The sequence below is a fragment of the Hyperoodon ampullatus genome, assembly GCF_949752795.1.
Source record: "Hyperoodon ampullatus genome assembly, chromosome: 15".
NCBI lineage: Eukaryota > Metazoa > Chordata > Mammalia > Artiodactyla > Ziphiidae > Hyperoodon > Hyperoodon ampullatus.
This window is the reverse complement of record NC_136928.1, coordinates 17,148,412-17,162,307: the sequence shown is the minus strand read 5'-3', so window position 1 is coordinate 17,162,307 and position 13,896 is coordinate 17,148,412. Positions and strand designations below refer to the sequence as shown.

The window sequence follows — 13,896 nt, the reverse complement described above, 5'->3', positions numbered from 1 at the left end:
ACTATTCGAGACTTGTCACATACACAGAAGTAGAACAGGATTATTTCTATCTACCTGGGGACCTGGAGTCTTTCACATTGCTCCTGTTAAAACTCTCACAACAGCAAAACTTTACCTACAAAGGGTTCAAGCTATGACACTCCCAATTTCCACAAACCTCCTCAGCTCTTGTGAGTCACATGCAGCCAATTCCAGGAATTGGAGACATGGTTGTGAGGATGAAACTGACTTTGGGGCTCCCCTTGGATATGGTCTTCCAGACTTACCAAAAGGCCATTAAGAGGACGGTTTACCCCACCTCAGGGAAACCCGAGGCAGTACTTGCAGTCAAGGGCTAGCCATGGCATCTGACCTACATCCAAAAAGAATTTCATACTGTACCTGGATCTGCTGGAGCCATTTCTGACTGTCCGAGAGCCAGCACGTACCGTTCCTGAACTGCCTCCATTGTGGATCATCAGTAGGGCTGTCACCTTTAATAAATAAAAATACAGGATACCCAGTTAAACTTGAACTTCACATGAATAGTAAGTCATCACTTTTAGTATAAGTAGATCCTATGTACTATTTGGGGCATACTTATCTTAAAAATGTACTCGTTGTTTTTCTGACTTTCATATTTAACTGAAGAGCCTATATTTTATCTGTCAACCCTACTCATCAGAAATGATGGAGGCTTATAGAGATCCAAGAGATGCCTCAGAGGATGCTCAGCTTTTATTTCTATGTCCTGGACAGTGAGCCCGAGCTTCGCACTCCCATTAATTGCCTGTAATGGCGTATATTCTCCATTTTAGAGTCTTTTCTACTTCTCATTGTAATTATCTTCCTTATTATAAAGAGATGTATATTTTTTTCCAAACTTAATAGCTCATCCAAAAGTATTTGGAAGTTCATTCGACAAGGGAAAAACAACATGATTCTGACAAGCGAAGGAAACCACCTGGTGTTCAGCAAAGAAGTATTAGGGAGATTGAAAAAGCCAAACTTAATAAGCAAATCTCTCCAAGGGTATTTTCAGAGCTTGATACCCTCCCACACCCTGAAAATATTAGTACATCAAGAATGTAGAACTGCTAACCAAATGCAAGGCTCCCATATGATTCTATCAAACTGAGGATGCTTCTTTACTAAGCAGTGAGCCCACTTGCTGCCCCAGGGACCTTGGCAGTTGCAACGTAGGGCTCTTCTCTTTGGGATGGAAACAGCAAGTTTTCCTGTGGTATACACGCTGGCCCCAAAAATACTACACTCCCAATACTTGTCAACTTTAAGTATTTTTCTACATATCTCCATTTTTCTGTTACTATTTGGACTACATCCTAGACTTGACATTACATAAATTGCATTCAAGAAGCTATTTTTAAAAGTTGGTAGGAAACCTTAAATCTATAGCTTGCAGTCCCTGGCTTGCTTTCATCCAGGTGCATAAGGGTTTTCAAAAGTAGTCAGGTTAGTTACCCCGTATCACAGCCCCACGCTTGTGTCACAGATATAAAAATGGAACAGGATATTTAAGGTTTTAGTTGCAAAATCATCAAGCTTCCCAGACAGAGGCAATAGAGCAAAATGATTACAGAGGCATGGATTTTGATTTGCTCCAGTGTCTTGGGCAAGTCACTTGGCCTCTGTATTTATTTGTACTTATCTGCACTTATCTGTCCCTTGGGGTTTATAACTGTACCTAGTCCATGGGTATGTTGTACAAATTAACTGTAAAGTAGTTAGAAGAAACCGACACAGAGTAAGCACTCCACAGACATTGGCTATTAGCTATTGGAAATATTTCTCCATGAAACAGATGACTTTATCAGTGGATGACTCGGTGGGAGACAGTGAATCACAGAATCACAGCATGTTGAAAGTGACCTAGTTCACACTCTTATGTGAAAAAAAGAAAAGTGTGCATGGGTAGAAAATGTCTGAAACTTTACACAACAAAGAGTTTATCATGTTAACTTTGAGGATTAGAATAAATCAGGAAAGGAGGAAAGGAAAACTTGAGTATAATTCAATTTCTACAATATTTGTGTTTCTACACTGAGACTCTGAATACACTGGAAGTGCAATTTTTTTTCATGTGGCGGGATAAAGGTTTTCAAGTTTTCCTGATACATCCGTATTATTATTTCAGAATTGCTGGCATTTCTTGCCATCTTCGGATCTACACCCATTTGAGTCAGGGGGCCATTCTGGACGGAGGAGATAATAGAGCAGAAATGCAGTGAGAGAAAAGGAGAGAAAAGATTTTCTCTTTTCTCTTCAAAGAGGAAAGGTCTTTGGAATGGGAACAACGCACAACCAAACTTTGCGGAAAGCATGTGATGGAAAATGAGACAAACATCCTACCCCTGTGATGAGAAGGATTCCCTGGGCTGGATGGAGGGAGGTCACAGGTGGCTGGACAAGGAAACCAGCTAGGGAGAACACACACAAGTGCAGAGCAAACACCCCGGGGCCACTCAGCCTGACTCCATGCAAACATGTGTCCAGCAGCCAGCCCTTCACCTGTGGCTCCCCAGCAAGACAGGTACCTCGGGGGTGCCAACTCATTCTGAGTCCATTATGCCTGGCCATTCATAAACGGCTGTCTAACGTGTGAGGAATAAACTCTAAATGTTTATGAGGAAGTTGGGGAAGGAGATTGAAAGGTGACTTAAACGGAAAAAAAAGAAGTTCAGGAAGGCAGGATGGTAGAGAGACAAGAAAAAGACCTTAAAAGATAGAAAGGATTTGCCAAAGAAGAGAAAGAAAAAGAAATGATTCCGAATGGGTTAACCTACAGCTAGGAAGTTAAGGAAGATTATTGATGTGTGAAGACTATGGAATAAAGTGAATAAAATTTATCAGAAGTTGCTGAGACTATGGTAAGAAGCATGATTATCAAATTATGAATTGGCTGCAGTGGCATTCTAGGGGGACACTAGGAAGGGGAAGCAAATGTTCATGAGATGACAGTGGCAGGAGGAAAGTTGTTTCATAGGAAGATCAGTCTTGCAGAGTGTGTATCAGAGGAGGGCAAGTGTGAGCAAGCAAGGCAATACTAAGTGTATACGGTTCCTTCACTGAGTGCACCCAGCCCCGTGGTCACCCTTGAGAACAAGCAGGACTTCAGGTACTGGAGCTGCATTTCATTCATTAAGACTTGAGAAGACACCCTTAACTCAGGTCTTCTCTTCAAACTCCATCCTTCCTTCTTGACCTTCATTTGGCCTCGTCCCTTACCCTCAAGCTGTGGACTGATGCCACAGAGCAAGATGGGTCACTAGTGTCCTCCATCCCCTGGCGAATGTGGTTCACATCAGTGGAGTACCGAAGGCAATAACCAAGTAACAGACACACGAGTGTATGAAGAAGAAGAGATTCTGATAAGGCTTTCTGTGACAGTGTGGGCCAAGTCGGCTGTATATGCCTGCCATCACCTGAATGATGAGCAGCCTTAGGAGAGAAGTGCTCAGAAGGCAGAGCCTGGCTCTCTAGAGGATTTGCGTCCTCACAGCCCACTCGAAGACCTCAGTTGCAGCTTCGGCCCCCAATCTCTCTCCCTCTGCCTACTCACAGTTTTGGAAGTGTTCTTTCCTCCACATTTCTCTTGAGAGGTGGAGGAGGAAGATGAGCTTCAGGCCAGCTCAGACTCCCCTGGGATCCCAGCAGGATGCCTATCATTAACCTCCCACCTTCTAGGAAGCTCCTAAGATCTCCACACTTCGGGGAGTTTTCATTTCATCTGTGCTTCAAATTGCTGGCTGGAGATGGCCTGTTGGAAGGTGGCTAAAAGCAAGTAGGAATCTTCGGCCAGACTGGCCCTTCTCGACTGTCACACATCTTCAGGGATATTCTAGGAAACATTGCTTATTCTAGAGAAGGGAGGGAAACAATCCAATTGTCCAATAATGCTTGAATGGAAAATAAATGATGCTATACGCATGTGATGAAATAATAGCAAACAGTCAAAAATCAAAGACCTAGATCTATATGGATTCACGTGGATAAATCTTGAAAACATAATATTGATTGAAAGAAAATAAGATCAAGAACGTTAGATTGTGATAACAGGTATGTAAGTATTTAAATATTTAAATCAATTCAACATATTGCTTCTATATATATAGAGGCAAGAAAATAAACTTTATCCAAAGAACACATTATTTACATTTAATATGCTCATTTATCTAGGAGACCCAAAAGAACCCACAGATAAACTAGCAGGAACTAATAAGACAGTTCAACAAGGCACACACATACAAGATCAATAAATTTTAAAAGTCAATCAGGCTCCTCTACACTGGCGATAACAAATTAGAAACTGTAAAAGAAAATAAGAAAAAAATAAGATCTAAAAATAGTCACAAGAGACATATAAATTATTTAGAGCTAAGCATACGTAGAAGGAAATATAACGAACAAACTGAGTACGAACAGTTAAACTCCGCCCAACCCAAGGTTAGGAAAAGACTGTTGCTACTTTATGAGAACAAACCCTCTTCTTTTTTTTTTTTTTTTTTGCTGTACGCAGGCCTCTCACTGTTGTGGCCTCTCCTGTTGCGGAGCACAGGCTCTGGACCCGCAGGCTCAGCGGCCATGGCTCACGGGCCCAGCCGCTCCGCGGCATGTGGGATCTTCCCGGACTGGGGCACGAACCCGTGTCCCCTGCATTGGCAGGCGGACTCTCAACCACTGCGCCACCAGGGAAGCCCCAAACCCTCTTCTTAAGTAGCAGATCAGTAAGTGAGAGTGAATCAAAGAAACACAACATTTGAAAAGTCAGCTAGTCCAAGCCTCTTGATTGCACATACACAAGCTGAAGCCCAGATAGGTTGAGTTACTTGGTAAAGGGCCCAATGTCCTGACTCAAGGACTAGCATTTTTCACTCATCCCTAAGACACAATCAAATGCAGTACCTTGGAAAGAGATGGGAAAAAAATGAAGAAATCAATTATATAGTTACTCATCTTTAAGTACAGAAATAACCGTGACAAAATTACACGTATTGAGGGAAAATTGAAGTGCAGAATTTAAAATGTCAATAATCCACAGGGAAACTGGAGACCATTTAAAATATTCATATTAAATCTCTATATAAAAGGCATTAAAAGATCTCCAATCAAAATGTTCCTTTTATAAGAGATACGGTATGATACAATTTATAATAGATATGGTATGAACCTTTCCCTTTCACGGGAAAGGTTCGGCTGGGAAACAGGAATTGTTCTTGAAAATGGGGCCTGTGCTATTGCAGAGACTGTGCTGAACCTAGGTCCACAGAATGCTCTGATGTCATCATTGAGGTCACAGAATCCTGCTGTGAGCCTGGCAACCTTGGAAACTTAACAGCCCTGGTGAGCACTAGGCAGTACTGCTGGTTCACTAAGTGGTACAAGTTTTTCAGCCATTTAGGAGACTTGACTATTTTTATTTGTATTGAATCATTTCAACGGATTGCCCAAGAGCCAAGAAGGGCCAACCTGTTGGGAAGAGGAGGAGTTGGACATCTCTTGAGGCATCTTCTACGGGAGACTTCTAGTTGGTACCATGAAACGGCGACAAAAGAGGAAACATCTGGAAAATGAAGAGTCCCAGGAAACTGCCGAGAACGGAGGAGGTATGTTGGGGGCAACTTGTCTGGGGCACATGGGTTTCTGCCAAACTGAACCTCCTCTAGGAAGCTGGGGACTGAGAACGTGTCACCTGTGAAGCAGGGAGCGAGAGACCTTGTCTCACTGATGCTGCCGTATCCATCTGGAGCGTCCCTGTGGTGTTAGATGGCACAGAACTGCCAGATGCCCCTGGTAGATGGGAGGTCAGCTCCGCTGGTCTGAGGACTCTCTCCTGGGGCAGCCGGGCCTGGAGCTTTGTCGGACTCACAGCAGGCTGCATCCTGCTTGCACAGACCTAGAGGTGCAGCTTTTCTCAGTCCCCGATTTCTCTCTTATTCTCTTGGATCTTTCCCTGGGGTGATGAGGTGGGGGATGTGAAGGATGCAAGGATGCTGAGAGAGACCCATGAGTTGCTTGGCCTCTTTTACCAAAGTGGAAAGAGAAGCCCCATGAGTTGAAGGCCCTGTTGAAAAGTATCTTGACAAGTGGAATGCACTTCGAAAGAAGATTGTTTGTCTAGGGATGGTGTCATATTGAAAGCAAGGAGGTTTTATTCCTTCAACAGGAAGAATTTCCCAAAGGAGATCAAGGGAAGGGAAGGGTTTTCCAGAGACTGAGACCGCGTGAGCAGGGGTGAGAAATGACCTCAGGGTCCTGCGGGGAGCTCTGAGAGCTACGGCCCACGTGGTGCCTGCGTGCATTAAATGTACGCGAGTAGCTTGCCCTCGACGGGGGTGGTCACCCCAGAATTCCAGCTAGATGTCTCTGCCCCAGATTAGAGACCAGTAGCTCCTACCAGGCCCAGGACCCTGGAGACTGTAGGATGGGCCCTGGGAATGGAGCTCTAGACAGCAGGCAGATTTTCAGGCAGCGGCTGGGACAGGTTGGGGAAGGCAATGACTGCCCCTGACCATTCAGAATATTTTTCTCTATGTTCCTGTGTGTGTGCGTGTGAGTGTGTGTGTGTGGTAGTGCTGAGAAGAGCAGGATGAATGGGGGTAGAGTGCTTATCAGATATAAAGTCTGCGTGGTAAAGTTCTTGTCACCCTGCCTGGACCTGGGTGACACTCGGCGTATGTAAGAGTGTATGCAGAATTCTTGTTAGGGGTGTTTTATGAGACAGTAACTCATACACCCATGTACACTCTGATATAGCAAAAATATCACACACCCCACATATAACTTCCGTATTAAACCACACACAGCACATGGAGGTATATACACGTATCCCTCCTATACTACGTTCTCATACAACCCACCTGTATCACAATCCTGTCCTCCAACACCAAACGCTGGAGATGAGATATGTATATAGACACACACACTATATATATAGGACACACACACACTATATATATATATGTATCTCCTCAACTCTCGCACAAACACAGCTAACCTTAGCCATCGCTAAATACCTCTATAAGAACCAGTCACGTGTCATACACACCACACTTATAACACATTCTTGAGTAATGCCAGACCCGCTTTGTACAAACCACAGTAAACCAGAGTCTCACTAACCCATGTCAGGGTTGCCAGAGAAAATATGGGCTCTCCAGTTCAATTTGAATTCCAGATAAACAACAAGTAATTTTTCAGTATCAGTATTTCCCAAATATTGTATGGGCCATACATACACTAAAAGTAAGTAAGACCAAATACTGCATGGCAATACTTACACTAAAAAATTATTCTGGGTTTATCTGAAACTGAAATTTAACTGGGTGCCCTGTATTTTTCTTCGCTTAGTCTGGCAACCCTTATATACTTACCACCAGCTCAGGTATTATATATTTATTGTATTTTTGTTTAGTTTGTGTCTTCCCCTACTAGAATGTGCAGCATTACCAGAGACTAGAACAATGGAAGAGTGCCAGATACACAGGAGTAGCTGCTTAATGAATCTTGGTGAATGAATGAATGAACACACCATAAATACAAGCCACACCATGTAATGAGGAAAAGTTACATGTCCCAGAATTCCTGCCTTGTGAACAGAAACCATGCACACAAAGGCCACAGACACAGATAAGACACATCTGCACTGTGCTCCCCATGCCAACCCCACACTTACCACAGACTTAACTGATACACATCACTCACTCTTCCCACACACTCACAGTCACCACCGAGGCCTACATTACCAACTAGACAGTGACAGAGTAAGTACTGATTGGAATTAAATCCTGGAGTATCCACTGGGAACCACACTCTCAACTGTGTGTATTCACTGCACCTGACACGTGCCAGACACTCGGTAAATACTTCTGGACAGAGGACTGATGAACCCACCCTGAGCCTTTCATTCCTCCCTCAGGAATCTCGAAGTCACAAGAGGATCCCCCTCACCTTGGATCCACTGTGGTGGCCCAAGGCTGCAGCCCAGGGGCAGGGGAGGTCTCCTCTGCCCCTAAACACTTCTCATGTGCTTCTTCTCAGCGCAAGCGCATCTACGCTGGTAAGGGCGTGGGGCTCCTCAGGAGAGGGGGTGCTTGGCTGTGAGGCAGGAGGCACACAGATCCCAGGGAGGCTGAGAGGAAACCCAGGGTCATCAGACGTGATGAGGGCTCTGTGGAAGAGCCTGGGCAGGATGGCTGAGCTGTTACGAGGGCGTGGATCCCAGCTGAGTCGGGGGTGGGGGGCGGGTGAGAATCCTGGTACTACCATGGTGGGGAAGTCAAGGAGCAGGGGCCGGAAAGGTCTGGGCTTGAGGTGGAGGGAAGAGGGACCAGATTAAGCATCTTCAGAGGAAAATGTAGGGTTTCCCTTTGCCTTTGCTTGCAGAGAAGGACAGAGTTCTGCATCATACACCTCCAGCCTGAGAGCAGCACCATCCAGCTCAGGTCCACACAGCTCACACACACATGCGCCCTCCAGGCACAGCCCTTCTCAGTGCACATGAACCCCAAGCACGTGATCCACAGTGCTCTCCTCCTGCACCACAGCCCCATTCCACAAGGAATGCACCACCGATATTCCCAAACTCACACTCCTCGTCGTACACGCATCCATCCGCATCCCTCACATACCACAGCCCTCACCACTGTACTCCACACTCGTGTATACAGACACCGCTCCAGTATCCCCCAACACGCAGATGAAAAGCCCACACATGACAACAGATACACCACTGCGTCGTACGGCCAACAGACACCAAGCTCACGACATAGCTACGTCATGCAAATGTCCCTCTCTTGTCTACCACACCTGCTCCCTCAGGTTCCGGCATGGTCCATGCATGTTATTATGTTTTTAATTTCCTTTTTCAGGAATCCGGAGATCACATCGAGACACTGCCCAGCCTACAGCACCCCTAGCCCAGGTTCAGGAAGAAGGAGAGACCACTCCCCCATCACACTGTGTCTCCTCCTCACCCTCTTCACCCTGTAAGAACGATCTGCACCCAGACAAAGAGGAAAGGGGCATGAAAATATACTACATGCAGGTACAAGTGAACAAGGGTGTCGCTGTCTCCTGGAAGACAAAGAAACCCTTGGAGTTGCCTGAAAAGCAGCTGAGGATAGAAGAAGTGACCCTTCCTGAGGATGCGTGCACAGTAGGCACTTACCCCTCTGATGTGTCCACCGAAAACCTCCTGTCTGACAGTGAGCCCACTGGGGAGGAGAAAGAGGATGAGGAAAGGGCAGAGCCAGGCAGCCCATCAGGGTCACCTGCCGTCGAGGAGAGACCTAGCGCCAGGACACCGGACTGGATGGTGACCATGGAGACCGGCTTCAGGTGCATGGCCTGCTGCCGGGTCTTCCCCACCTTGGAGATCCTCCAGCAGCACGTGAAGGGCGGCATCCTGGAGGGCTTCAGCTGCCGTGTCTTTCATCTCACCATGGCCCAGCTGATGGGCAATGTGGAATCCGAGATCACCCCGAGGAGGAGGACGAGGAGGACGAGGAGGACGAGGAGGAGGAAGAGAAGCAAGAAGGCCCCAGCCCGAAGAGACCCCGCAGGCAGGGTCTTTCCTCTCTTTTGAGTTCCACACAGCAACTGAGATTCATGGGACAGAAGATCCTGCAAGACGGTGTGGCCGTCCTTGGAAGAGGTAAGGCTTGAGGCTGGCAGTTTTCTGAGCCTATGTCACGAGGGCCCAGAGGAGTCTAAGGGAAGGGGCCGCACACATGTGCTGGTTGACCTAATGGCTCTGCAGTTGCATCAACTTGGGACACACCCAGCACTTCCAAAGGAATTGAGCTCTGTTGACTTCAACAAGAAGGTGGAGCCTTTTCCTAGGAGTTTTCTCAGGGTCTGCACGATGGACCTCAACTCTTAGAGGACGTACTGCCAGCAGCTCCTTCTCGGCAGAGAGAGCCAGGAGTGGTCTGAAGAGAGGACAGGGGCCCTTGCAGGACCAGAACTTTGAGGTCTGAGAGCCTTGGGCCTGAGCTGAGATCTCACCCTGACCACTGGACCTAGCCTTCTGTGACAAAGGGGAATATGAAAGAGAGTCACGTGGAAATGAGGTCCCCCGAGATATGGAAATGTTCCAGAACCTTCGTTGCGTGGTAGTTCATCTGGAGCCAAGCTCACTGTGGTGTGTGTGGCTCTGAGCATTAAGGCAACGCTGGAGGGTAATCCTGACCAGCAGAGCTTGGAGTGCTTCTTGTCTCTTCCTGTTCTACCTTAGTTGTTTTATCCCTTCCAGGGAGAAGAAACGACCCTCGGGATAGTTGGTAGTAAACCAGGGTATATCCTCCCTCAAGGGGACCCGGCCTGCCCTTCATTCAAGATGCTCTGGAAATGGGAACTGACTCATGGTATCGAATTGGCTGAGGGAGCACAACTCCCATGTTGATTCCGGTCAGAGATGTTCATCACACCTAGAGCTTTTCTCCTGATTCAAATCAAGTAGGGTATTAGTAGACTTCCCATTTATTTCAGCCCTAGAGATAGCACATGAGCAAATATAAAAAATCTCTGTGTATCAAAGCATTCTAATGAGCCCTTTCATTTTGCTGTTCATTGTGAAAAACACGCTCACTTTATCTCTGCCAATGAAGTGTTTCCACTTGACCAATGATGCCCCACGATCCCATTAGCCTCACTGAATTTACGGAGCCCATTATGACATAATTTCCCTCTCATTCCTGGCCTGCAGAGAAGAGCAGCTACAGAGCATTCCAAGACTGCTAACGCTCCCCTCAACAATACGTGTCCTCTGAGCCCTCCCAGGGCACATAGGGGGTTTGGGTGAGCAGATCTTATGTGATAAATCCACTCCAGTGGTCTGGCATTCCTATGCCTTTGTAAACCTTCTACAGCGGTGGTTCTCAGCTGGGGACACTTTTGGTCCCCCCTCCCAGGAAATATGTGGCAGTGTCTTGAGACTTTTTTCTTTAAGGAGCTGTGTTATGAATGAGCCCCACGTGGCTGGTGCACATTCATGTGTATGTATCAAGGCACTTTTTTTGTTGTTGTTGTTGCGGTACGCGGGCCTCTCACTGTTGTGGCCTCTCCCGTTGCGGAGCACAGGCTCCGGACGCGCAGGCTCAGCAGCCGTGGCTCACGGGCCCAGCTGCCCCGCGGCATGTGGGATCTTCCTGGACCGGGGCACAAACCCGTGTCCCCTGCATCGGCAGGCGGACTCTCAATCACTGCGCCACCAGGGAAGCCCTCAAGGCACTTTTTATTGTTACAACTAGGGTGGCAGGGAAGAGTATGTGCCACTGGCCCATCTTACATTGCACAGGACAGCTCCCAACAACAAAGAGCTATCCAGTTCAAAATGTCAGTCATGCCAACGTCAAGAAATTTTGCTACAACATACTTAGAAAGTTCTGGCAGTTTGACTTTAGCAGACGCTAACTTTGGGTACAGGTTTCAGTCATTTGAGCAAACTGTTGAAGGCATTCCCAGGTAGCCAAGCTAACACGCTGAGTCTGGAATGGGTGTTGAATGCACTCGTATCAACAAATCCAGCCTAACCCAATATTACATTACTCCCACCTGCTTCAATACCTACAAAAGCCACACACATTATTTCTCAGGTTTCTATTGACATAAATTATAAAATTCCTTATTTTAGCAGATAGTGTCTCCTCATGGTCATCCTTTATACCCGGTGGGTACCCACCCCTTCCCTGCTCCCGTCCCCATTTCAAGGACTCTAGTCTGATTACTAGGTCTGGAATAACGAGAGGTAGTGGAGGCAAGTCTTGAGGATCCACAGTCCCCTGCAAGGAAACTATCTCAGAGTACAGGCAGACTTCCTTCTAATAGCACAGCAGGCTCAACTAAGAGGTCACAGGTCAGAGGTCACAGGCCTCAGCTTTGTTGCAATCTGCCCATATATTTCCACCTCAAATTTCCAGGATTCTACTCCTTCCCACTGATGCCCTATGACATAAGAGAATCTACAAGGTTGTGAATCAATGTGTTGTCATTCAGCCACTGACTGAATTTGACTTTGGATCCCCTTAAAAAAATAAAGAAATAAAAAGGAAGGAAAGAAAGATAGAAATGCTGATTATAACAAGTCCCCCAAAGTGTTGCTATGTAGCCAAGCTCAAAGCTAAGACAGAAAATCCCCAACGGTAAAAATAGATTTCGAGCTCAAGCTATCAACTGGGAGTTGAAACTGAAGGCCCTACAAAGGCCAATGGAACTGGATACAAAGCTAAAGATTTAGTCTTTAGCATAGATGGGAGTCAAGGTTAGAGGAAGCCATGCACTGGGAGTGAGTTGTGAACTACTCATCACTAAGAATGGAAGAGCAGATCTTTCATTGAATGTGAAGAAAGAAACAGGTAGTCCCTAGTTGCTACCACTGTCTTTGAACCAAACTAAAGAACAAGGTCAACCAGAAGGGCAGATATGAGAATCAAAAAGGAAACCTCTCTGGAATCCTCACTGAACCAAGTCTAAGTTCTGCTCTACTTGTGGTCTTTCACTTACAGAGACAAACCTTTTGGGCTTACCACAGGGATCAACAGACTTTTTCTCTGAAGGGCCAGAAAGTAAATATTTTAGGTTTTGTGGGCCATCAGTGCTCGTCACAACCACTGAACACTGTCAGCACAATGGGAGACACTCAAAGATGGTAAATAAATGGATGGGCCAATAAAGAGCTTTTATGTTCCAATAAAGCTTTAAAGGCAATGAGCCAGCTTGGGCTCACAGGAGGTAGTTTTCCAGCCCTTGACTTAACTCACTAAACTACAAATTACCTTGAGAGTTGGTGGTTTGATATCTACCAAACCAAACCAAACAAGGAAGCCCTAGGATTTCTGACATCTAATGCAATGCAATTTGAGGTAGCATGGACTTTACATACACATGTGAAGGTGTGGTCTAGGAAACCAATCTTGGAAACCTGCCTCTCACATTAAATACATCTTTTGCTGAGTAAAGCCCTTTAACCAAGTAAGTGTTAAACATCAGTGAAATGACTAAGAAGTAGGAAATGGTATGCAAACCTCCTCCTTAACAACTTGTTCCCATCATTCTAGGTTTCTTCCCTATGCACATTTTTCCTCAGGGAATCGCTGATAAATTTTACCTCTAAAACTTACCTATTCCCACTCTCTATCTTCAGGATTTGCCCAATCACTGTTACTTTGTAAACAATTTTAAAAAGTTTTTTGGGGGGTAAATTCCTTTTTTCCCACAGCTAATGGTTCTCTGTGTCATAGTGTCTGGAACGACCCAGCTACTTCTCCAGTCAGACCAAGCACATGAAAGGACAAGCCGGTACCCCGAGCTATCCATCCATTCACCCAGTAAGGAAGCCTGAGGAGGAGAACTAGGATGTGTAAATTTCTACTGTTGGAATTAAAACAGAATATTCTGGGCTGCATGGATTTATCCTAAACTTCAAATGCATTAATTATAAATATACCGTTACACTGACTAATATTCTGTATCTTTGAATAACCATATACATTTTTTCTTTTTATAACTGATTTCTAGAGGTCTATTCCTTAATTTTGGCCATATATATGTATACCTCATGATGATAGGATTTCTTACTGTGAGGGATTAATATGTTCTTAGTAATTTTTAATATTATATTTTACATTATTTTACTACCTATGTTACTATAAAAATAACAGTATTTTACTGGAAAATTGATGCTCAATGAAAAATTTAAAATATGGAAGTTAAATGTGGAAAAAATCCCTGAAAATCTTGCCACTGTTTACATAAGGGTGAATATCCCTTTACAGATGATAGGATGCATTAACACACACACATACATGTTTGATTAAGGTATGTGATGTACCTACCTAAAATACATTAAACTGTTACATGCTTCTGTCATTAAGTTTAAGCCATCATTTTAACAGATCT

General features: G+C 45.3%; 1 protein-coding gene across 1 annotated transcript; it reads left to right on the top strand.

Annotated features, from left to right (window-relative positions):
• Window positions 1–5,533: 5,533 nt before the first annotated feature.
• Window positions 5,534–13,339, top strand: LOC307064143 (protein FAM170A-like; the record flags this gene model as incomplete). The annotated part of the gene is given in 5 exon segments (XM_079720632.1): window positions 5,534–5,603; window positions 7,916–8,056; window positions 8,868–9,476; window positions 9,479–9,652; window positions 13,239–13,339. Coding segments are annotated over 5 exon segments (1,095 nt in total).
• Between the last annotated feature and the right edge of the window lie 557 nt (window positions 13,340–13,896).